Here is a 26,397-nt window from a genome sequence, read left to right as displayed (position 1 = left end):
AATATCCAATTGATGCAGGGGCTAATCATATGTAGCTGCTAAAGAGATAAACAAGCGAATAGAAGTAAGTTTAGCTACAGGAGAAAAAGTATCAGAGTAATCAACCCCATATGTCTGAGCATATCCTTTTGCTACAAGGCGTGCTTTTAACCTAGCCACAAAACCATCAGGATTTACCTTTACTGTATATACCCATTTGCAACTAATAGCTTTCTTACCAGTGGGCAAAGACAATAGTTCCCATGTACCATTAGCATCTAAAGCCTCCATTTCCTCTTTCATAGCATCACACCAGCCAGGATGAGACAGTGCCTCATCAACAGTATTAGGGATAGGAACAGAGTTTAAAGAAGTAACAAAACACCGAGAATAAGAAGACAATTGATTATAAGAAACAAAAGAAGAGATAGGGTAAGTACATGAACGTTTACCTTTACGAAGAGCAATGGATAAGTCTGGATCAGAATCATGATCAGTATGAGGTACAGGATCTCTCAACGAAGTAGCTGGTGGAGGATCTGAGTCAGGAATCTCCAATCTCCTGGAATAAACATGAACAATGGGAGGTCGAGTAGGTCTAGAGACAGAAGGAATAGGCTGTGGGAGAGGACTAGACATTGGTTGTACAGTATATATTAAGAGATCATCCTCCTCCCCCTGACTCTCATACATAGATGATGGAGGAAAAAATGGAGTGGACTCAAAAAATGTGACATCTGCAGAAACAAGATAACGATTAAGAGTAGGAGAGAAACAACGATACCCTTTTTGGAGCCGAGAGTACCCAAGGAAGACACATTTGAGAGATTTTGGATCCAATTTAGTAACCTGTGGACGAACATCACGCACAAAACAGGTACAACAAAAAATACGGGGTTCAATAGGGAACAAAGATTTTGTAGGAAACAAAGTAGTATAAGGAATATCCCCATTAAGGACAGAAGACGGCATACGATTGATCAAAAAACATGCCGTAGAAACTGCATCCGCCCAAAAGTGCTTGGGTACTTTCATCTGAAAAAGAAGAGCACGAGTTACCTCAAGAAGATGACGATTTTTTCTTTCGGCCACGCCATTTTAGGATGGGGTATCCACACAGAAAGACTGATGAAGAATGCCATTTTGTGTCATATAAGGCTGAAATTGTGCTGAAAAGTATTCTTTGGCATTGTCACTTCTTAATATGCGCACAGAAATATTAAATTGAGTTTTGATTTCATTACAAAAGGTACAAAAGATAGAAAACAACTGTAACGATTCTTCATTAAATATAACCAGTAACACGAGAGTAATCATCAACAAAAGTAACAAAATAACGAAATCCTTTAGATGTAATGAACAAGGACCCCAAACATCAGAATGAACTAACTCAAAAGGAGATGAAGCCCGTTTATTGACTCTAGACACAGAAGGCAAACGATGATGTTTTGCAAACTGACACGACTCACATTCTAGTACTGATAAAGACTGAAATTGAGGACACAGCTTCTTCATGGTAGACAAAGAAGGATGACCCAATCTACAATGAGCTTCAAGAGGTGTTAAGGTACTGGAGCAAACAAGCGATCGCGGTACATGATTTTCCAGAATGTAGAGACCACCTGACTCCCGTCCTCTACCAATAATCTGCTTCGTCGTAAGATCCTGAAACAAACACTGGTCAGGAAAAAAGGAAACAGAACAATTTAAGGTACGAATAAATTTACTAATAGAAAGTAGATTAAAAGAGAATTTTGGTAGACACAAAACAGAAGACAAAGAAATTGACGAAGTCGGGTTCTCAGTTCCAGAACCCATGACACAAGAAGTAGAACCATCAGCTAAAGTAATGAGGAAGTGAGATTAGACTCAAAGCGGATAGAAGACTAGAATTACTGTCATGTGATCTCATGCACTAATCAATAACCCATTTGGATGAAGAAGACACAAGGCATGTAGTGGATTTACGACTCGTGATCGCGATGTGAGAACGTAGGCTTTAGAGATGCACGATCTTTGGAAAATTGTGCAAAATCCTCTGCAGATACCTAAATAGTTTTCTCGGAGGAAGATCAGAGAATTCTCTCGCCATATTTGTCATATGTGATCGCTGATTTTTTCTCTGAAGTTGCGGACAATTATATTTTGTATGGCCAGGCTCATGGCAATAATAACAAATGACTCCTCTTGAGTCCTGATTAGAACTAGCCTCTCCATTACGCCGATTACTTTTGTTGTCTGTAATTCCTCATTTACTTCCTCTTCTATTACCCTGTTGTCCATTTGGATTACGGCTAATAAGAGCACTACTGGCAGGCTGTGAAGATTGAGTACTCTCTGTACGAAGGACCCGTGTGAACGTTTCATGCAAAGAGGAAATCTCAGAACTGGAGAGGATCTGAGATTTAGCAGTCTTATACTCTGAAGGAAGGCCTGCAAGAAAACTCATAACAGTCGGTTGCTACCGTTGAGCCTGCTGAACTTTCACATCAGGACTAAAAGGCAACAATATATTAAGTTCCTCATATACCCGTTTAAAATCCATAAAATAAGCCGTGAGAGACTTATCCTCTTTCTCAGCACGGTAGAATGCCTTACAAACATCATAAATACGGGAGATATTCCCTTTACGAATCTGAGAAAATCTAAGTAATCCATCAATTCCTTAACAAATTCACAGTGATTAATTAAACTAATTACCTCACTATGAATCGAGTTCCGAAGCTGCAAAAACAACCGAGCATCCTCTCTTAGCCAAGTTTGTCGTGTATCATCAGTGGGTGGATCTTTAGTAAGGTGATCATCCTTATCAATGCTACGCAAATAGACCCTAACAGTCTTACTCCACTCTAAGTAATTCGAACCATTAAGTTTGTGTTCCGTGATCTTAGTCATCACCGGAATCACATCAGAAATAACATTCTTATTGTCTTCCATTTGTTGAGACAAAGAAAACTAACCGAAACGCTAATCCAAAGTGCTTATAGCAGCAAAATAACCCAAAATCACAAATCAAGCAAATACCAAAATAGGATCTGAGAGCCAAACCTCAGAAGTCCTTTAATGGTTATACTGGATCAGGCAACAGCACACAGTGGTGGAATGAGGGGGTTGAGACGACGCCAACGATGTTGATCGGGGTTGAAACGGCCGGTCGACAGCCAAGGTCTCTCCTGAGCTGGGTAGTGAGAACAAATAGTCACCCTAGATTGATGACCTGCTCTGATACCATGTAGAAAGAGATGATTCTCATTAATTTCAATTAATCTGTACATGGGTATATATATACAATTGATTCCTATAATTGTGTTCTACTAATTAGGAAGAAATCCTAAATAGGAATACAGAATACAAAATATACAGAGAAATAATATAGTGATTGACTTTCCATAACATAGTGATTGACTTTCCATAACAGAAACCTTTTCCTCCTTTTCTACTCTTCTTCCAATTATTTCCTTTAATTAAGAAAAGGGATAGGGCGGTCCCAATGAGTGATCATCTCATCAGAAGAAACTTTAGTTGAGTTTCTATAAGAAAAGGAAACGTTAGTGAGATATATGTTTGTGAGGTCTGTGATTCTTTATCTTATTCCGTAATTATAATTTTTGTTGTTGATTAATACTTGTCACTGGTTGATTTTATCTTTTTTAATTAATTGACTAAAGGATTTCCTGGCAATCAAATCTTTTATCAGATATAAAATTTCAATTTAGATTTTTCTTCCTAGTCTTTTAAATAAATTTATATTCTTGTCAACTTTTTTTCTCTTTATGTGTGCCACATATGCATACTAACATTTGCATGTGTGTGTTCATGTTTTTGCCCTTTTCTCTTAAAGCATGACTGGGTTTTGTTTTCTGAGAGGAGAGATATTAATGCCATAAAGTTATATATGCTTATAATATTTTTTTGTTGTTCCATGGTCGAAATTGTTCCCAAACATAGCTTGGTGATGATGCTACCATCTTGATGCCTGCCATTGTAGTTATATATATATATTTGTTTTTGTTTCCAGGCTGAGCTTTTTGACAAGTTCCTGCATGGATCAACCTTAGAGGAATGCTATTCAGCTGTAGCTGCTGTAGCCAACCACTGGCTTGATCTTCTTGATGTATGTAAAAAATAATTTAATTATTTTCACAACCAAACTTCCCTTTTTTGAAGCAACACTGTGAGATTTTCTGATGACTTCCTTTTCCTATCTATCTTACATCTCTTCTAAAAGACACAAACCAAGGTTATTTGTGATTATCTGAAGATTAAGGGTGAACTATGGGAATGTTTATGGTTTTATTTTCTCATTTTATTCTCAGAATCAAGGAAAGGATATTGCTGACAGTGAGTTGCTTGATTATATATCTGAATCAAGCACAATGAGCAAGTCTCTGGTAGACTATGGTCAACAGAAGTCATGTGCAGTGACCACTGCAAGGCGTCTCTCAGATTTTCTTGGTGATACAATGGTTAAAGATAAAGGATTGCGTTGTCAATATATAGTTGCATGTGAACCAAGTGTAAGTTCTTTGTTTTATCTTACTGATGAATACATTATTGATTATTGATGTGTGTGCATTTACATCAAAGAATCTTATATACTCCAAGCTCCATCTTACAGTCACATTGGTCTGAAGTAAAGGTTACAGTTAGGGAAGTGTTTGAATATGGAATATGGATCTGAACATATGCATGGAAAAAGACAAGTGTATATCTTGGAATTGGTAGGATTAACTCCCATTACTTGCACTTCTTTCTATGCTTGTGGTTATCAAGTGGTACATTGTACATCCTGTAGAGTTTGTCATTTATTGGGCCCCAATATGTATACTTTGGTTTAAAAACCTTTATGCTCTGAGTTGTTATATTGCATGGTTTTATATGTCTAATGAAAGTGCAGGAAGGTTACATGTGGCCACCATGTTTCTCACCATTAATCTTTGTGAGATGTGTACATGTGTCATCAGATGGTATAACTGCGGACACTTGTAACATTTCAGTAGGCTTGTGAATTACATTAGCTGCATATTCTTTTTCTTCTCTCTCCCTCGTTTGATATGTTGGTACTTGTGGATCAGGATTTTTTTTAAATTTTTTTTATTTTTATATGTAAAAGAAGCATTATAGAATAAAGGATTAGAGTTAAAGTCAACTAGTTTATGATCACTTCAAGCTACTAAGAGTAGAAAATTGATGAATTGAATTCTGCATTTTGATGTATACAAAATAATAAGATCAAACAGTAAGTTTTTTCATTTTTTTTCCTTACTCAAGCATAGAAAAGAATGAGAGGGAGATGTGTTGAAAGAGATAGCATAATGATATTTTGTGGTCTAAACATTTGAATGAGGCAAGTCAATGGAAATGAATTCAATTTTCAAGCATATGATGAATGTAATAATTGTAATTCATTGAACTGGTTGCAATTTAATTGAGTTCACTTATAATGCTCCAAGTACACTATCAGTGATATGGCTCGTATCCCTCTTGTGTGTCAATCTCCTTAAAATTCTCATATTGTTGCTGTTATATCTGGGGTACTGATTTCTAATATTTTAAATTTTTTTTTTTAACCTTGATGATTTTGCTGTGGATCATTGCAATTATGATGTGAGCAGGGAACACCTGTGAGTGAGCGTGCTGTTCCTGTTGCAATATTTGAAACTGATGCTGGTAAAATCTTATCCAGATTTTCATTTGATTTTTTTTTATCTTATTTTATTTTTATATTCTATCAATAAATTCTCATTTTGCAGAAATAATGAAGTTCTATTTACGGAAATGGTGCAAGACTTCATCAGATGTAGGTATTAGATCCATCATTGATTGGTCCTATTACAAGCAACGGCTAAGTTCAGCCATTCAGAAGATTATTACAATTCCTGCTGCAATGCAGAAGGTTCGATTCCTTGTTCATTTTTATCAATTGACTGATCTATTTTCTTTTAGCCTTCTGGAAATGACTTGAACATTTGGCAGGTTGCAAACCCTGTCCCTAGGGTTCTTCATCCTGATTGGCTGCATAAAAAGGTTCGTGAAAAGGAGGATAAATACCGTCAAAGAAAATTGGTTGATATCTTCAGCTTATCCAACCTGGATGAGTCGTTAAGGAGGACTAGCGATTCTGTTACTACTGATCATATGATGAATGAGGAGAATGTTGGGGATTTGGAAGACTTCCTAAATAAAAGCAGTTCTAAAAATAGGCCTAGACCAATTGTTCGTCTTTATGCAATCAACAATGAAAAATGTTCACAAAAGGCAACTGGGAGAATGGATTCCTCACAACAGCAAATTGATAATGGTGAAAGCATGCAACTGTTGCAACGAAATGCATCCTCCACTGAAAATATTGACAGAAATGTAGATTATCAGGGGTGGCTTGAATTAAAGAAAAGAAAGTGGAAAGATAATCTGGACACAAGGAAGAGGCAAAGGTATGTTTTTCTTTGTTACACACATGAAAAGCCCACTTTTAAGGCTTGTTTTCTTCCATTAAAATAAGATTTGGTTGGAGGCCAATAGATCCTTAATCTTTTTCACGCTTTGTTTTCTTTCTTAGATTAGAGATGAAGGGAACTAATCTAAATATCCATATCATAGATGCCAAATCATAGTTTTGATTAAGAGGCAGGAAATAGTAGTTGTGGTGTGAATGTGGTAGGATTTATTGATTTAGTTGTCTGGTTTTGAACATACATTCATATATCTATTTAAGCATTCAGTTCTTATTGGAGGACGTAAAAGCTCTGCAAATGACCTAAAAAAGTTTGTTCAATTGTTGTTGGCTCTGTGAATAATAAAAACCTTTAATTCTCTCTTTGAATTAAGGTCATCTTTTTCCCTCATCAAAGTGAACATGCTTGTTAATATAATATTATTTTCTCATGCTAATTTGGCATCTTCCAAAGAAAGATAGCCACCACACTTTTTTTTTTTTGTGTTCTTCTCTATTAATGTGAGATTTATTGTGAGTGTGCCTGCATGCACTCATTTTTCTAAATGGTGTATGTGCTGTTGTAACATTTGATAGGTTGGGCAGTTTGAGGAATTCAAATCATGCTAATGGTGCTTCTGAGCCTTTAGGCAGCCCAATAAATCATAAAAAAGCTCAGCACAGGACAGGTGTTGGTTCATATTTTACAACACATGAAATTTCCCTAACACGATGCCACTGGCAGGTACACAATTTTCTTTTATTGAAGACACTTGGCTGCAATAAGTGCGCTGTTTAATTTTATCTTATGGTTCAGATAATTCAGCTGCTTCCAAGTTCACATTATGGACAATTTTTTGCATGGGTTGTTGTTGAAGGAATCATGCTTAAGATCCCTATAACAGTTCCCCGAGTATTTTACCTCAACTCTAAAGCACCTATGACAGAAAGATTTCCTGGTAGGCGTGTGAACAAGACTCTTCCTCATGGAAGGCCTAGCTATAACTTGGTTGAGGTATCTCTTGTGTTACACTTCTTTTGGTTAAATTTCTGGTCCAGCTACTTTTAAAATTTCCCCCTCATTTTCTACTCTTTTTTGGCTATGATTTCTTAATAGGTTTCTATAGATGAAGATAAATTCAGAAAAGAAAGCAAAAAACTTGCAGCTCTTCTTTCAGATCCAGAAGTTGAGGTCAGCATATTTATAATTCGCATGTTTTACTTAACCTGCAAATGGTTCTCACCTTAATGCCTGTCATTCATGTGTCACATTCTGAGTTGAGGTAACTCTTTGACATGTCACCCAAATAAAATTATTCCTGGTGGAAATACATTTAGGATGTTAAAGTGATGAACCTAAAACATGCATCTGGATCTGTGGTTATCCTGTTTATTGTTCATTATTTTCTCTTACTTGAGCATTCTACTTCTGTTGCCTCATAGTTCTTTTATATTTCTATTACCGCCATGAATGTTTTTAAATTTACTTTTGTTAGCACACACACACACATTCAAGTTATTAAACAAGTACATTGGTGTGCCACATATTTATCTTAAAACCTAGGTTGACTGAGTGTTCTAAATTTCTTCTTAGATAAAATTTTTGTGATGTTGTATTATATATATATATATATATATATATATATATATATATATATATATATATATCACCAATCATCTTATTTTTTATTTCTAATGTTAGCAACATTACCAAATACCTTAATTCTGTTTGTCTTTTGACTTTCAGATTTGATGACTGGATTGTCCTCCTGAAAAAAAAAAAATTCTTTGTTGTATTCATGGATGTCTACATTCTCTAATTTGCAATATTTCATTTAACACATGCTTGCCAAATTGCATTTCTACCTCCTAACGTTATTTTTACTATTTCTGGTCTGGCAATCATTTTCTTTTTTGTACTAATTATTTAGTGGATGCTCAATCATTTGCCACAGCTTTTGAGCTTTTCTGAAACCATGCAGAATTTTATAGCAAGTAAGAAAGGGGAAAATGAAAAACAAAAACAAAGAAGATTTACAAAGTTTATGATACAGGGTTTATAACATTGAAATTTGAACTTTTCTGTAAGGTAAACTTGTATTATGATATGGTATCAGTATCAGTTTTTTTTTTAGATGAATTAATTTTGGTTTACTTCAAATTCAAATTTTAATTAGGGTATATATGAGACGAAGGTTCCATCAGAGTTTAGCGCCATACTCCAGATTGGTTGTGTCTGTAAAGTGGATAAAACAGCTACGAAACGGAGCTCCCAGGATGGCTGGAGTCTGAGTGAACTGCACATGAAGACAACAACAGAATGTACTTATTTGGAGCAATCAGTCTCCTTCTTTTACCTATATCATAGGTAATCCCTAATACCAAATAAGGGTATTGGTTTATTTTTCTGTAAGTACTTAAAGGATTGCTCAAAGCCATTTTCTACCCTGCTCATTGTTCTTGCATTGAAGCCAAAGACTAATTCTGATATTGTTGATTTTAAATTACAGCATCTCTGAAGGACGTGCTATATTTGTTGTGTATTTGCCTGTATTAAGGACTATATCTGTTGTGGTGGTCAATCCTTATCAAAACAAGGATTTATCACCATCTTTTCTTGAAAGGCAGTTTCGTGAAGCCTGCAATGCATTGTCCATTGAACCACCTCCTCCCACGAATGGTATTGTTTTCAAGGTATTCTTTTCCCACCTGGCATAAGCTTTGTAACCTTTCTTCTGCAATAGCTCTTACCTTTTATTTTTCTTAATTATTCTATATATATAACAGGTAGCTTATGTTGGACATGTCAAGGATGCTGAGAGGACTTTACAGGGAAGAATAAGCGAACTCAGGTTTTACCCCATGTTGATTCTCTTTATAGCAATAGCACCTGGTAGATGAGTTTAATATTGCGACAAATGCATAAATTGCAAAATGGATAATTGTCATGAATGTCTTTGTTTATAATATTTGTGGCAACTTTTTGGAAGATACTCTAAAATGTTCTGTAATAAACGTTCAACGTAGTCTTTGGAGAGGATTTTTCCATAGTTTTTAGATATTTCTGTTAGTTTGAAATGGGAAGAGTTTGGTGGTGAAGAAGTGAAGGAGCGGAAGCATGAAATTGTTACATTAGAGCATTGAATTTAAAAATTTTCTTTTAGGGTTTCATGCATCATGCCACATCTCTTATATGCCTAATTAGTTTCAATACTCAATTGCATATTAAAACACTTTTAATATGTATTAGGATCTATGTTTGCCATTTAAGATTGTGAATTAACAAATTAATTCATTTAAACCCCAGTTTAAAATATGAGTTAGAGCACTAACCACTTTGATGCACTATTGATTTAATTTTCACCTTTAGGTAGCACCTAGGACCCCTAGTGTTGTCCCTTTAGCTTGTCTATACCAAGATCACCAATGGGCAGCCCCTTCTTTTGCTTCTCAAGCCTTGCCAACCATTTATAAATTGGGGTTTTGCCTTTAGAGAGGCTGTAGATGTGTACAAGCCACTAGAAATAATTTCTAGCAATTTTAATTCAAAGGAATTTGGGCAATTCTCTTTGAATTGATGAGAAAAGAAGAAGAGGAAAGGGAGAGCTTTTGTACCGCTACTTATATGAGAGAATAAGAGTGAGTGTTTCTTCTTTTCTTTTCCCTTTTATAATTAGGTCATCACTTAAACCCTTTGCCACATGTCACCACCACATTGCATCTTAATTTTAATTGACTTAATTACATTAAGTCAAATGTCAAAGCTAGACTTAATCTTGATTTTGATCACCTTGCATGATAGGAAGACAAATGGCAAGCTTATATGGTGCCATGTGTCACCATCTCATGGTGCTACATGTCACCAGGTGAAATGACCAAATTACCCTTATGTTGTAATTTTGAGTTCTCAACCCAAAATCATTATTTCTCCTCTTCTATTCAATTTATATCAAATATAAATTAATTAATTAATCTTCATTAATTAATTTCTCACAATTAAATTCATATTTAAACATTTTAAATATAAATTTAACTTATACTATACATCCAATAACCTAAGTTTGGCTTCAAGTCATGCTAGGGACTTTGCAATCTTATTGCAAACCAAACCTAGTTAATTAATCAATTAAACTCTTTAATTAATCAATTAAATCACATTTAATTTAGTGATTAACTTGTGTATGTGTGTGACTCACTAGGCTCATTACTAATTGGCAATGAGATATGATATTAACTCTTAATATAATCAGAACTCTTTTTTACTATAAATGATTTCTCTAAATCATTTTAGGCATCTCATAGACCATGGTTGACACTTAGCATAGCATGCCATAGCCACCCAATCAGCAATAAGGAATACCTTAAATGAACCTATAATCATATGTTACCGTATACTAGAATCTCTCTCTTACAAAATCCCAATTCGAGCTGGAGTCATGGTTTATGTCAAACTCCATTTGCTATGAACATTATGTTCTCTTTTAATTCCACTTCTTGATTAATTATATTTTCTTATCAGAAATTCTTTTCTGACTAAATCTGTCCTGGCCAGGAACTTGAAACATCAAGAACAATTAAATGAACATAGGATTTTATCCATAATTACTTAGGGTAACAGATTCCATCTTGATCAACAGCTATCTCCATATATAACTAGTAGGAGCCAACACATGCCCATATACCCATACATAGTACAAGTATGAAAGCAGTATCAAACTCAAACCACCTATATACAAAATAACTGTGTTATCTCAGGTCTAAAGATTATATGCACTGATATGATATATGACAATGTATTGACAAGAGTAAACTCCATGTGCTTATCATATGTGTCACTGGTTCGGCCTACTTATCATGTATAAGTGCCTATCATGTTTGTTATATGGCATGAGACTCACCATTCCATCTTATTTATATCTCATATAAATACCTTGACAACAAACATGATTACAATATTTCTGGATAAGTCATGTCCTTATTGTGAAGTATCCTCGATTGTGAACCAATTTATTATACTTTGTGCTAGAAATACTGTCACTCATATTCTTAACAACTTAAGAATAGAATTTTTAACAAAATATTAATGGACATTTTCTATTACACATAAATATATTATGTAAACGGAAAAGTGAAATTGCCATTTATTGATTAAAATGTTTGCAAGATACATAGAAAATGATATGCTCTAGGGCATACTACTAACAAGAAGATGATAAAGTTTTGTGGCATTGTGCTTTTTTTTTTTGTGATTTTATGGATTATTGCGATGGCTTCTTTTATGGAGTATTACAATGGCTTCTATGTGGGCTTATGCTTTTGGAGCTTCTAGAGGAGTACCTTTAATTATCTTCCAGCTTGATTGGAGAGCGCTATTCTTTAGTCTTATTTTTATGTTTCACTGGTTGTTTTATGTTGGTTAGGATTGGAGGACATATAATCCTTCGTGTTTATTGGTTTTTATAAATGAAATTGTTCAACATAGGGAAAACTTAATGGATTCTCATGATTTCAAAATGATTTATAGGTTAATATGGAAAATTATCATATATCAATGCTTATGTGGTATAATAACATGCATAAGCAATGATTTTTCTTTTTGCTTGTTTTAGTTTTTCCAACTTACAATAACTATCATTTGAATAATAACTATACTTTTCTATTCAAATGAGAAGCCTTTCATTTCATTCTCTTCTGGTTATATTGTTTTTGCATTGGTTTTTATTAGATTTGTGACTCAAAATCCTAGTGGGATTTGGAGAGAGATATTTTTTCTAATTTGAATGGAAGAAATATTGCTCAAGAGGAATATTCCCTATATAGAGTAGAACTCTTATTTTATTGTTATTCCTAAATTGAGTGGGATTCCTAATCAGATTAGGATTAAGAGAATTAACATTATAAATAAGAGAATAGTGGAAAAGTTATTTGGCTTCACCCATGGAGAGTGGCTTTGCCCATTGAAGAAAGTGGCTTTCAGCTCATGGTATTAGGTTCTCGCTCATTGTAGAGAGCGATTTTGCCAATTGCTGAGGATTTGGCTCTGTCCATTGATGAGAGGTTCTTGCCCATTGCAGTTCTATGAAGGGAAAGAGGATTTGGCCTAAGGAGGAGAAAGAGCATAATCAAAGAGGAAGGGATTATAGCCTATTATAATTGAAGACACTCTTTGTAGTTGAAGACACTCTTCATGGTGTAGTAGTTAAAGTAGTAAATAAATATATTAGGTTATATCTAGAGGAGATTGAGAGTACTAATTAATATATTTATTATGATTACTTTGATGTGAGGGTGCTCTTTGATGTAATTGGATTAACTAGTATAGCTTTGAGTTTGTAATGATGATTTACTATTGATGATAGTGGAATGTGACATGCCCGTGGATGTAGCTCTATGTTGAGGGTAAACTATGTAAATATTATTGTTTTGTGTGTTTACTTTGTTTCTTTATAGTTTACACGTTTTCGCGGTAAACAATAGTTTTCATAAGTAATATTAATTTGCCTGAATCCTTTATTGACAGAGAAAAAAATCGTGGACCTACAATTGCTGTTATTGAATGCCCAAATTCTCATTTGATGAAGTCAGGCATACCAGCTCTTGATAATTTCCCTTGTGTGAGCATACCATCCAATGTTCGTGACAGTCAATATCAGGTAATAGATTTCCAAATCTTCCACTGCTTTACATGCATATGGTCAAATTCTAATAGAGGTTGGATAAAAGAAAATTTAATCAAGAAAGAAAGGAGAATTTAAGGTGAAGAATAACATATGCATCTAAAGCTTAATTTATTCATCCTAAAGCTTAAGTCTTATGCTCCATATCATGTAGGTTCTTGGGTGGCAACAAGCAGCTGCAAAAATTGGAATGCAACGTTCTGCTGCATCATCTCAGTGGTTGAATGAAAGGATTTCTCTCTCAAGATATGCCCATGTAATTTGTGTGCTTATTTATGTCTAGAGAATTAGTGCCATCCATTTGTGTTGTATTTTGTAGATATGATGTTCTTCAAATCTGATGTGACAGGTACCTTTGGGAAATTTTGAACTTGACTGGCTTATTTTTACAGCAGATGTCTTCTTCTCGAGAGCACTGCATGATCAGCAACAGGTACTCTAATGGCTTACAATTCATTTGTAAAGATTCTATTTTCCTTATTTACTTGTTTAGTTAGTGGCAAAAGTTGAAGGCTGTTGCAACTGTGGTCATTTCTTCTCAAAGATCTCGTCTTTTGAGTGTTTAATTTTTTTTTGCCATTCCAACTTACAATGTTGACTCTTGTAGTTACTTTGGATATCTGATGATGGTGTTCCTGATCTAGGAGGCATTACTGATGAATCTGCATGTTTTGTAGATGAGGTTAGTTTCTAGCAGATGCATATAAACATGGGAAAGCAGCCGCATTTATTGATGGCCTGACATCTTTTTACTTTCATTTTTTTTTTCTAGCTGTAGCAAAGAAAGTGGAATTCATTTGTTCAAATCTATGGCTGTCATTTTCTTTGTAATATCTATTGCTTATGCCTTTTGTTTTAAAGAATTTTACTCTCTTATTTCAAAATAGGTCCATCAACCTCTTCTTACATACCCTGGAGCTTATAGAAAAGTTTCTGTGGAGTTAAAGGTTTGAATAAAGATGTTCTCTCTCTCTCTCTCTTAATTCCTTTTAAGAAAATCTCTTTCTTTTCTTCTTCTTTTGGGTTTCAATTGAGTTGATTTTATTCATGCATGCTTAAATTGTTGTCATACAGATTCATCACCTTGCTGTAAATGCTCTGCTGAAAAGCAACCAAGTGAATGAAATGGAAGGAGGTGCTTTGTTAGGATTTGAGCAGGACATGAATTCTAGTTCACATATTTATGATGAACAATATGGCTTTGATGAGGTTACATCATCTGCACCTGCATTACGTGCCCTGAAACAGCTGATTCAGAGATGCCTTGCAGATGCAGTTTCTTCTGGAAATGTCTTTGCTGATGCATTATTACAACATCTTTATCGATGGCTTTGCAGGTTCTGGTATCAAAGCTTGTTACGTTTGAATCTTGTTCATAACTCTAGTAATCACTATTTACCTTTTATATTGCAGCCCTCAATCAAAGCTTCATGACCCAGCTCTTCATCGCATACTCCACAAGGTAAATGCTATTGTAGACAAGAATCCTTTGTCATTATTGAATGTTTTGTGATGACATTTGAGCTGCAAATCTTTTCTGTTATAACATAGTATTTTTCTTTCTTTTCCTGGATAACTTTTCTAAAAAAATTGTATTAATCATTATAACAAGGATTTGTGCATGAGATTCTCAACCACAGAAAAGCATATTTTATTCTTGGTGAAATATGAGAATTCTTTGTAATTTTGTATTTTTTTACTTCTCTGGATCTTTTGGTTGATGATTTTCTAGTTGTTTTATATATAGGTCATGCAAAAGGTGTTTGCTTTGCTGCTGGCTGAATTTCGCAATTTAGGTGCCACAATCATATTTGCAAATTTTTCAAAAGTTATCATAGACACTGGAAAGCTCAGTCTATCTGCTGCAAAAGCTTACTGTGATAGCTTGCTCAAAACTTTGCAATCTAGGTTTGTCTGGTCCAAGGAGCTAGTAGATAAATTGTCCTTCTCCTTCCATTTTATGATTCTTTTTCTTTGCTGATTGTAGAGAGCTGTTTGAGTGGATTGAGCTTGAGCCACTGCAGTTCTGGAATTCCTTGCTTTTCATGGATCAGGTTTGGTCACTCCATTCTGGCATTCCTTATTAAAAAAATTGCACTATGTGGTGTTATTGTACTGTCTGTTATTTCTTTATTTTTCTATTGTTTCTCTTGAGTAGTTTTTTTTTTCTTTTTTTTTTTTTCACATCACCACGCCAGAGTGACAGATGTACATCCTTTCCCTCCATCTCTCTCTTCCTAAAAAATAGATGAAAACTAATACTAAGTAATGAATTGTTAATAAATGAATGTAGCATGCATATTGAAGGAAGACATAATCTAAAATTTTGATTTAGCATTTGGAACAAATGAATTTAATAAAATTTCTGAAATTCATTTCCAATTCCATTGCTATCATGTTTGGAATCTCTAAAAAGTGTACACTAGAATTCCACATTTTAATTCTATAGAATTCAGTACATTTGGAACAATTAGTGTCACAGTTGATGGAGTTTGCAAGTGAGTTATTGCACTTAAAAACTCTCTTGTAATTCTCAATTTTAGATCTAAATTCTATCTAGCCACAATTGCTACTTCATGATCTTTCTTTTGAAGAAGACATGAGCTTCAATTGCATTGCACAGGTTGTTTTGCATCGGAAATCTTGCCAGATGCGTAAAAAATTTTTGGGAGTTCTGCATCTCATTTGTTAATCACATGGCTCTGCCTGACTGCCTTTCTTGTGGTTTAATATTGTGACTAAAATTATGATTTAGCAACCCTTTGTTCGATAAATTTTATAAAATTGAAGCAGATATATCTATATGAGAATTGAAGGTAGTTTTTAATAGAAAATTGATTTCAATTGCAAAGAGGGTGATAAAATGATGAAAAGTGAATGTTCAGTGTTTTGAGTGCATTCTCAAAAACAAGAGAATTCATTTTTTTTTCTTTTTTTTTTTTTTTGAGAAAATTGAGAGTTCATCTTCACTGATTTTTATTTGTTTTATAAAAAATGCATGACTATATATTGTGCAACTTCTGAATTTTGATGCCAAAGGCATTTAAGAAACTCATTGGGCAGTGACGTTTCTTATGTATTTTAATTGTCCAGTGACTGGCAATTTTGAAATTGTCCTTTCATTTGGTGATGTTAGTATAATATTATCTTTTCAGTATCATTCTGCCTAATATTTGGTGTTCCCATCCATTGCAAAGTTCTTCAAACTGATTTCTCTGAAACTGAAAGCTGAACTAATAAATGGGTTGGAATGCTCGTCATTTTTAATATGAGGCATTCACTACAAAGATAATTCTATTTTAATTCTATTTTTTCTTCATTTACTGGATATTGATGGGCACTGTATATTTTCCAATTAACGTATGGTCATTTTGCTTGCTATGTTATAGTATAACTATGGTGGAATTCCAGCCAGAGCTGATGACAGTTCACAAAGTGAATCACAAGGGGAACATTCCCAAAGAGAAGAATCGCAAGTGGATATTGTATCAAGCTGGAACATTGCTGAATACTTACCCAAGAAAATTCAAGTAAATTTTCTTTGCCTTAAAAGATGCGCTTAAGGGACAGCATATTGGCTAACTAATAAAATAAGGTTTTGTTTGGTCAGTTGATGACAGTATCATCATAGGATCATACAGTTGTTGCTATATGGATCATCTTCCGATTTGTTTTAGAATTTTTATTTTCTTCTTTGCTCATAATTTGGTGGGCATCTGTTGAATAATATTCTGGGTCTTTTGCAGGATCATTTTGTTTTAATTGTCTCGGAGTTTATGTTTATTCCCTGGGATTATGCACAAAAGCAGGCTGCAAACAGAGCATCTTTGCAGAATGTCAGCTTATGTACTCCATCAATCACCATTGCAGCTGCTGAGACATTTGAATCACACTTGGTTGAGTATCTTAGAGGGCAGGTATCAATGAGAAATACTATTTTTCAAAGTTTGTATGACCTATTGAAAGCTTCTTGCACTTAAGTTCTGAACTACACTTACTTGATTGGAATATACAGATCAGCACATACTTTACAGACAAACTGCTTGGAATTGTTCGTGATACTGTTCTTCATATGAAGGGGATAAACAAGTCTGAGAATGATCAACAAATTTCATCTAGTTTCCCACAACTTGTGGGTAACATTAATAGAGGGGATCCTGCACTGGAATTTATTAAGCATGTGTGTGCTGTTCTGGCCCTTGACCACAATGTGCAGCATGAAGTTCTGGTAATCTTAATTGAACTTATATAGCATCAAATTATCCAAATTAAATTAGAGTTGCTAAATTTTTGCTGACATAGTTTTGATATGTGAGAAACTCAATGTGAATGCATGTGTGTGTTTTTTTGTTCTTTTGTCAATTACTTCACTTGTAATCTATGTTCTTTTTCTTTAACTCCATTTTCTATCTTATTTTCTTTATCCAAGATCTCTTTAACCTCCTACTTTGTTTCACTGCCTGTTTTGCGGGAACATGCTGTCTGAGATGATGAATTTAACTTTCTTTGCTTAAACATGCAGGTATTATTATCACTAATTTGTTCCATCTATTTGACTTCTCAAAATTTTCAAATATTTTGATGTTTCAGGATGTTTACTCCTTGATTTCTGTTAGTATTTCCTTTGTGCAATCTTGACAAAGCCATGGATCCTAGTCGAAATCATGATACTGACTATATTTTGGGTAAATCATAACCAAGCTATACTTCTTGAGGAATCTAAGAGAGATTGAAGATGAAAAAGAAAAGAAGAAAAAAACAATGAAGAGCCACAGTTGACAAACAGTGTGCAAGAAAAAATATAGGGATGAAAAAAACCAAAAATGCCTAACAAATTAGGCAAAAGCAGAATGTAGGATTGAGGCTGGGCAGCCCATGAAAGGCTCTTGTCATTCAGTCCACATTTGAAAAAACACACAACACCATGCCAAGACAAGCTAGGGGGAGAACGGGAAGGATTTCTCCAAAAACAACAAAGCCAGGCCAACAAGAAGAGCAAGTTATAAATGCAAATAGGGTTGAGCATTCAGTTAACCAAACCGAATCGAACCGAATTTTCAATTAACCAAATTATTAACCAATTCTAAAAATATTAATTAAACCGAATCGAAATTGAGAGAAAATCAAAATTAACCGAAACAAAAAATATTCGGTTGGTTATCAGCTATAACTGAACTAACCAAAAAAAAATATATATATTTTATATTATTAATTATTTAATAAAATATTAATAAAAATATATTTATATTCATTTTTATTGATAAAAAATAATAAATATAATTTAATATTAATAAGATAATAATTATAAGTTAAATGTTATTATAAAATCATAAAAATAATAATTATAAATAATATAATATTAATAAAATTATAATCAATATATTAATTAATTGAAATTTGATTATTTCGGTTAGTTCGGTTACCAAATCAAAGGTAACCGAAATCGAAAATTTTTATTATTACCAACCAAAAACCGATCAGCATTAAATTTACTCTTATCAACTCAACTCAACTCAACTAAGCTTTTATCCCAAAAATTTGGGGTCGGCTATATGGATTCGCTTTTTCCACTCTGAACGATTTTGGGTTAAATCCTCAGAAATGTGTAATGCTTCAAAGTCATGTTGTACTACTCTCCTCCAAGTCAATTTAGGTCTACCCCTTTTTTTCTTTCTATCCTCTAACCTAATGTGCTCTACTTGTCTAACTGGAGCCTCCGTATGTCTACGCTTCACAAGACCAAACCACCTTAATCTCCCTTCTCTCAACTTATCTTCAATTGGCACCACTCCTACCTTTTCTCTAATACTTTCATTACGGACTTTATCTAGTCTAGTATGGCCACTCATCCACCTTAACATTCTCATCTCTGCAACTCTTATCTTAGATGCATACGACTCTTTCAAAGGCCCAACACTCACTACCATATAACATAGCCTGGTCGTATGGTCAGACGGTAAAATTTTCCTTTTAATTTATTGGGAATCTTACGATCACATAAAACTCCCGTGGCACGTCTCCACTTCAACCATCCGGCTTTAATCCTATGACTAACATCCTCCTCACATCCCCCATCTACTTGAAGGACTGAACCTAGATATTTAAAGTGATTACTTTGGAACAGTACCACTCCATTCAAACTAACTCCTTCCCTATCACCAGTTTGGCCTTCACTGAACTTGCAATGCATGTATTCTGTCTTCGTTCTACTTAACTTAAAACCCTTTGACTCTAGAGTACTTCTCTAAAGTTCTAGCTTCCTATTGACTCCTTCTCGTGTCTCATCTATCAGAACAATATCATCCGCAAACATCATGCACCAAGGAATACTCTCTTGTATATGTTTCTTCAGTTCATCTAAAACTAATGTAAAAAGGTAAGGGCTTATGGCTGATCCTTGGTGTAATCCAATTGAGATCGGAAAATCTCTTGTGTCCCCTCCCACTGTGTGCACAATAGTAGTTGCTCCTTCATACATATCTTTCAATACTTGTATGTACCTAATAGATACCCTCTTTTGTTCTAACACATTCCATAAGATTTCTCTTGGAACACTATCATAAGCCTTCTCCAAATCAATAAAAACCATGTGTAGATCTTTCTTCACATCTCTATATTTCTCCATCAAGCTTCTAATGAGAAAGATCGCTTCCATAGTTGAACGACCGGGCATGAAACCAAATTGATTGAGAGAGATAGAAGTATCATGACGTAGTCGATGCTCCACAACTCTCTCCCACAACTTCATAGTATGGCTCATGAGTTTAATTCCCCTATAGTTTGAGCAACTCTGTATGTCTCCCTTATTTTTAAAAATAGGTACTAAAATACTCTTCCTCCATTCATCAGGCATTTTCTTTGAGTTTAGAATCTTATTAAATAATTTAGTTAACCATGCCACTCCCATATCTCCCAAATACTTCCACACTTCAATTGGTATTTCATCGTGTCCACAGGCTTTATCCACTTTCATTCTCTTAAGTGCTTCCTTTACTTCTAAAGATCTAATCCTTCTAGTATAATTTACATTCTTTTCTATTGTTCTATAATCTATATTCACGCTATTTCCATTTTGACTATTATTAAAAAGATCATTAAAATAATTTCTCCATCTTTCTTTAATGTCCTCATCTTTCACTAACACTTTTCCTTCTTTATCCTTAATGCACCTAACTTGATTGAGATCTTGACATTTCCTTTCTCTACTCCTTGCTAATCTATAAATATCTTTCTCCCCTTCTTTAGTTCCAAGTTTCTCATATAACTTTTCAAAGGCCTGTGCTCTTGTTTGACTAACTGCCTTTTTTGCCTCTTTCTTTGCTATCTTGTATTGTTCATATGCCTCATTATTATCACATTTAGGTAATTTCTTATACCATTCCCTTTTTCTCTTTACTGCCTTTTGTACTTCTTCATTCCACCACCATCTCTCTTTTGAGGGTGGTCCATGTCCTTTAGACTCTCCAAGTATTTTTCTAGCTACTTCTCTAATCTTTGATGCCATCTGTATCCACATATCATTGGCCTCCATATCTAGCTTCCATACTTCGGACTCGAGAAGCTCATTTTTGAACTTCAATTGCTTTACTCCTTTGAACTCCCACCACTTTGTTCGAGCTACACTATTTCTTCTGACCTTACTTGAATTGTTCCTAAACTTGACATCCAAGACCACCAACCTATGTTGACTTGTTAAGCCTCTCCTGGAATGACCTTGCAATCCTTGCATAGAGCTCTATTTGTCTTCCTGGTTAAGAGGAAGTCGATTTGGCTTCTATGTTGTCCACTTTTGAAAGTCACTAAATGTGACTCTCTTTTTATAAAGTAGGTATTTGCTAGTATTAGGTCGTATGCCATAGCAAAATCCAGGATGCTTTTTCCCTCCTCATTTCGACTGCCAAAACCAAAACCTCCATGAACATTCTCATAACCTTGTCTATCACTTCCTACATGTCCATTCAAATCTCCACCAATGAAAACATTCTCTTCATTCGGTATGCTTTGCATTAAATCATCCATATCTTCCAAAAACCTTTGTTTACTCTCACTGTCTAGTCCTATTTGTGGGGCATAAGCACTAACTATATTTATTGTTTCTCCTTCTAGTACTAGCTTTACTAGTATAATTCTATCTCCTACTCTTTTCACAGCTACTACTGCGTCTTTCAATGTTCTGTCTATGATTATACCCACTCCGTTCTTGTTTCTCTCCTTTCCGGTAAACCACAATTTGTACCCTGAATTACCCACTTCCTTACTTTTCTCTCCTACCCATTTAGTCTCCTGAATGCAAGCAATATTCACCCTTCTCCTTTCCAAGGTATCCACAAGCTCCATTAATTTTCCTGTAAGTGATCCAACATTCCAAGTACCAACCCTGATCCTCCTCCTATCCTGCTCCTTCCTAATTGGTCTCCTTCTATGATATCTTCTATTGTTTTCTATGTCTATCTTGTGTTCTGTTCCACTATTTGTTCTACTATCTGTCCTATGGACTAACTTCTTTACTCACACCCGTCCATGATGTGGGAACTCTTGCTCACTTAACACCACACCCGGGCTCCGGCATGACGCGTCGCTTTCGGTGAACGCCCTACACCCTTGCATATTTATCACTACACCCGGGCTCCGATGTAGTGCGTCGTTAGTAGAGGACGCCCCAACATTTATATCTTTTGAATCCATATCATAGAGCGTGATGAAATTTTTACGCTGGTTGTAACCTACTGCAACCCTCCTCCTTTATCCGGGCTTGGGACCGGCTAAGCGCAAACTACTTAGGCGGAGTTAAAATTTACTCTTATCAAAATAACTAAATTTCATTGGTTAGTTTGGTTATTCGGTTATAACCGAATAATGCACACTCCTAAATGCAAATGCAAATGACTACAAAAATATCCCTTAATGTTCACAAAAAAATGCCATAATGCTATGACCAAAGCCATACCAAATATGCAAGATGCCGATATTGTGACCAAAAGCATGCCTAAAGCCAAATTTGAAGTTCTAAGAATTAATCTTGAATGTGTAGCATCTGATCCAAGGAGGAGTATTGAAAATATGTATCAGTTGCTGAAGTTTGAATTAATCAAATTGTGGGAAGTTTCAACTAACTGTTAGAAAAAAGGATATGAAGATAAGATGATGCTCATTTGATTCTACCACAATATTTTAGCAATCTTTTTTGCTTTAAATAAGAATGATGAGCAGATTTTATGATTTTCTGTTATGTTTTCTAGTATAAATTCAAGCTTCAATTAATAAAATACGTAGATAAGATTTTCAGCGAGTCTCAAATATGTTTCATTTTCTCTTCACTGCAAACCTTAGCCTCTAAAAAACCAACAAGATACAACTCTCTATGGTTAATTGAATGAGAAAATAATACAACTTATCTTGACTTAGACGTACATGGATTAAATCATTTTGAACTACAGGATACCTGCTTTCTGCTAATTGGTTCTAATTATATTTCAAGTAATCTTCCCAGTGTGCATGAAGCTAAACTTTTGGTGCCAATTGGAACAGAATGTACAGCTGCATTGTAAAGGCTTTCCTAGGAGATGATGTGGCTATAATAATGTCTACTATTTTGCAGGTGATGAGAAAGAATCTGTTAAAATATGTGCGAGTGCGGGAGTTTGCTCCTGAAGCTGAGTTTCATGATCCCTGCCCTTCCTTTGTCTTGCCAAACGTAATTTGCAGGTGTGAGAATCTATAAATATATGCACTTGATTTAGCAGAAATGGTTATTTTGGATAATCATGAGACCTGCTTCTGTGAAACTTATGGGCATACCTAATGTTAGTAATTGAATTACTATCAATCCCTTGGGAATATGCAAGCACAAATCAGTGGAAAAAACTAGCAGAATGCATACTCTTTATCTCTCCAATCATATTTTGAGTGAAGATAATAGAGAGGAAAACATTCAATGGTGAAAATAAGAGTTGAATTTTACTTGATTCCTCCTTAATTTCCTTGTTTGCAAATTAAAAAGTGATATTGATTTTAGCTTTCCTTTATTTTCAAGAGATTAATTTGACATTGATGATTATAAAATATGTTTGGACAGTTACTGCAATGACTGCAGAGATCTGGACCTGTGTCGTGATTCAGCTTTACTGGCTCAGGAGTGGCGCTGTGCTGTCCCACAGTGCGGCCAGCCTTACGACCGAGAGGTGATGGAGAATTCTCTTCTTCAAATTGTACGGCAGAGGGAACGTCTCTATCATTTGCAGGATCTGGTGTGCACTAGGTGCAATCAGGTCAAAGCCGCACATTTAGCAGAACAGTGTGCATGTGCTGGATCCTACAGATGCAAGGAAGATCTGTCTGAATTCCGCAGCAAAATGCAGATTTTCTTAAATGTAGCCATTCGCCAGAAGTTTCAGCTCCTTCAAGAGTGTACTTCATGGATTTTAGAAATTCATTAGCTGTGGGCGTTGGTGTTTCAATTTCGTAGCATTCAGCAAAAATTTCATGTTTCTTGTCTGGCCACTGATGGCAACTGGACTTGCCGGTATACAAAGGTACGAAATGTAGCTCATCTGTAAATCAATTCAGATGAGTGAATGCAACTAGCAGATGTTGAAGAATGGCTGAGCACCTGAGGTGACGTTTGAAAGAAGTGTTCGTGAGATTGTAAAATTTCCAATCGAAAAAGGTGATCACATTAATTGAGGCGATAAATCTTCAAATCTCAGTTGCTAAATTCTGATGAAGCAGTTGATGCAAATGGACTGGGTGCTGTAGTCAGTTGTGTCGATCATTAGTAGTGTTGATGCATATTGAGGCAACCACTAAGGGAAAATTTTAGAAGGTCCTGAATTAATTTTATGTTCTTCCCTCCCCTCCCCTTCCCCAGTTTATTTGTTGCAGTGGAAGGAAAGAGTAGGAGGAATTTTTAGATATAAATGTGTCATCACACAAACTATTACATTGTTCATAAACTTATTTGTTGATATATGTATCCAAATATGAAAATTTCATTTTTCATCTTGCTATTGCAATAGTTATGTAAACTAAGGAGTGGATTTGGTGTAATGGTGAAGTTACTCCATTTGTAACTTGGAGGTCATGGGTCTGAGCTATCGAAACAGCTTGCAAAACAGGGGTAAGGTTGCACACATCAACCCTTCCCAGGGTTCATAAGCGTGAGATGTTTTATGCACTAAGTTATCCTTTTATCAGTTATGAAAACTGTTTCATGTATTCCTTGTATGATATTCTCCAATGGATTATTTTCCATTATACCCAAACAAACCCTCCCTCTCCCAAAAAAAGAGCTAAGCCACTGCTACATTAATAACATATTTAACATCGTCTTTTATCCTATACACACCCTCCCTCTCCCCTCCCCCCCGCCCGAAAAAAAAAACATCTTTTATCCCAACTGGCACTTGAAAGTTAAGACAGACGTTACAGTTTGTGTCATTGTAAGAACTAAGAGGAGGATGGCAGAAGACAATGAGATAAATGACCATGGACTACTAAAGTAAGTTCGTCTTATGGTAGCCCAGTTGCTGCTGTAATAGGATTCAACTTCTCTGAATTGCTTGGAAAGATAACTATCTCGAATGTTGAAGTCAGTGTTCTTCCCAAGATTAGTGAAAAGATCAACAACATATCTGTCATCTTTGGAAAACCTCGTGACGATTCCATCGGAGCAAAGGAGTGCTACATCTCTTGGTTGGCTGATGAGACAACTCATGAAAGAGACATATTCTGTGAAGTATTTGGATCTCTTCTCCTGGCATTGTTTCAAGGCTACACAGTTTATGAGGAGGGTGCTTGTGAAGTCATTGACTGTAATGGATGGAATTTCTAGCACTTGGTTTTTGAAATTTATATCCAAGAAGCTGTCTCTCTTTGTTGACTTGAACTTCACTCCTGATGGTCTAAGCTGTGTGACACATTGTATTGACTGATCTGATGGGCAATATTCATCCAACTGATCACAGTGAGTTGCCAAGATTGAGCAAACTAAACTTGAATAAACCAAGTGAAGCAAATGCTCCCCTTTGTAGCGAAAGAATTGGTTAGGATTTCCCATAGGTCTTGGAGAGGCTTGATCAAAGGTTCTCAAGGCAAGTATGGGTAAAGGACCCAGCTTTTGTTCCATATCATTCCCAATTCCAGATGTCTGATACAAGAAGTCAAGAACAAAAAAGTGGAGCTGGTTATCAAGCTTAAGTAGGTCTCTAATGAGAATTGGGATCAACCAGGGCCTTGTGAAGATTGGATCATCGTCATCGATAATGTCTCTACCCTGGTTAAGATGGATTAAAAGTTCAATGATAAAGCAACCATCAAGCAGTATCATTTCAACGAAGTCATCACTTGACATCTGAATAACGTCCGAGTAGCAATTTATAATATCCACTTCCTCTTTTCTCAATCTACTTAAATAGTGCCTCAAACCCCTTCCAGAAGCGCTTGATCTAGAAAGGAATTTCTCAAGGAAGAGCCACTTGTGATCTTCAAACTCAAGTAAATGATCCTTGCCCCTGTGATAAGGGCCTATAGATACAAGCTCAGGCTGAGAGGCATTTGGATTGATTTCTCCAAGACGAGGAGGAAACCTGAAGATGCATACAGATGAATTCCTGCCTTTTCCTCGTGTCATTACTGCTTGACGCTTTTCCTGAAGACGACGCTCAATAAGAGTCACTGAGTTTCTTAGTGCAGCTTCATCTTGTTCAGGTTCCTCTTGGCTTTGGATCTCAGTTGGTGCAGGAACTTGGTGCTCGTCTTGACTTAGGCTAGACAATGTTGAACTTGATGGAACAGGAATTTCCCCATCTTCTTGAATTAGGCTGGAACTTGCATCACTTGCTAAAGATTTCCCCTTTCTTTTGAAGTTGCTTATCGGATTGATCTCTTCCTCCTTGACAATAGTGACAATCGTAAAAGCTTCGTGCTCCATATCTCTGTGTGGTTCTAAGGATTATAACTAATCAGTGGAGGTAAGAATCTCATGTGTTTATCCATTGGAGCTTTAAAGCGAAGTGATGGAAAGAGGCAAGTTATTGGAAGTTGCTAGGAAATGTTCAATGAAGTTCATATATGGTGCCCGAAGAATTTTTCCAGAAGGAGAGTAGCGGTGGTCGTTTACTACACTGGTTTGCCCTTTTGTTCAATGCGACTTTTTACAGACGCATGCATATTGTCACCCATGAGATTCACTATGAAAAATTATATAATGAAATGGTGGTTTCTACATGAAATGAATAATTAAAAAGAAAGTGAAAAATAAATAGAAAAAATTAATAATTTTTTTTATCTTATTATATTAATTTTTTCCCA

General features: G+C 35.3%; 2 protein-coding genes across 3 annotated transcripts in view; one reads left to right on the top strand and one right to left on the bottom strand.

The window, feature by feature from the left end:
• LOC110654153 (DNA polymerase epsilon catalytic subunit A) overlaps nt 1-24,087 on the top strand; it is a 43,854-nt gene extending 19,767 nt beyond the window's left edge. Inside the window, exons 25-49 of one of the 2 annotated variants that reach the window (XM_058132032.1) lie at nt 3,998-4,093; nt 4,296-4,496; nt 5,595-5,649; nt 5,733-5,875; nt 5,956-6,413; nt 7,010-7,157; nt 7,230-7,427; nt 7,530-7,604; nt 8,608-8,780; nt 8,923-9,106; nt 9,200-9,264; nt 12,933-13,065; nt 13,244-13,345; nt 13,439-13,522; nt 13,697-13,771; nt 13,977-14,036; nt 14,164-14,426; nt 14,503-14,551; nt 14,837-14,997; nt 15,077-15,143; nt 16,479-16,619; nt 16,836-17,006; nt 17,105-17,317; nt 22,688-22,794; nt 23,165-24,087. In XM_058132032.1, the coding sequence (XP_057988015.1) occupies nt 3,998-4,093; nt 4,296-4,496; nt 5,595-5,649; nt 5,733-5,875; nt 5,956-6,413; nt 7,010-7,157; nt 7,230-7,427; nt 7,530-7,604; nt 8,608-8,780; nt 8,923-9,106; nt 9,200-9,264; nt 12,933-13,065; nt 13,244-13,345; nt 13,439-13,522; nt 13,697-13,771; nt 13,977-14,036; nt 14,164-14,426; nt 14,503-14,551; nt 14,837-14,997; nt 15,077-15,143; nt 16,479-16,619; nt 16,836-17,006; nt 17,105-17,317; nt 22,688-22,794; nt 23,165-23,525 (3,783 nt within the window). In that variant the 3' untranslated portion in view covers nt 23,526-24,087. Of the gene's footprint in view, nt 1-3,997; nt 4,094-4,295; nt 4,497-5,594; nt 5,650-5,732; nt 5,876-5,955; nt 6,414-7,009; nt 7,158-7,229; nt 7,428-7,529; nt 7,605-8,589; nt 8,781-8,922; nt 9,107-9,199; nt 9,265-12,932; nt 13,066-13,243; nt 13,346-13,438; nt 13,523-13,696; nt 13,772-13,976; nt 14,037-14,163; nt 14,427-14,502; nt 14,552-14,836; nt 14,998-15,076; nt 15,144-16,478; nt 16,620-16,835; nt 17,007-17,104; nt 17,318-22,687; nt 22,795-23,164 lie in introns of both variants that reach the window. The other variant, XM_021810057.2, reaches the window with a different exon arrangement.
• Nucleotides 24,088-24,458: 371 nt separating this feature from the next.
• LOC110654154 (UPF0481 protein At3g47200-like) lies at nt 24,459-26,282 on the bottom strand. The gene has a single exon (XM_058131950.1). It carries the CDS (start codon nt 26,015-26,017, stop codon nt 24,476-24,478), a length of 1,542 nt encoding a protein of 513 aa, XP_057987933.1. The 5' UTR covers nt 26,018-26,282; the 3' UTR covers nt 24,459-24,475.
• Nucleotides 26,283-26,397: the final 115 nt, after the last annotated feature.

Source organism: Hevea brasiliensis, chromosome 1 (assembly GCF_030052815.1).
Source record: "Hevea brasiliensis isolate MT/VB/25A 57/8 chromosome 1, ASM3005281v1, whole genome shotgun sequence".
Classification (NCBI taxonomy): domain Eukaryota; kingdom Viridiplantae; phylum Streptophyta; class Magnoliopsida; order Malpighiales; family Euphorbiaceae; genus Hevea; species Hevea brasiliensis.
Note: the sequence above shows the minus strand (reverse complement) of the source record. Positions and strands in the feature narration are given on the sequence as shown.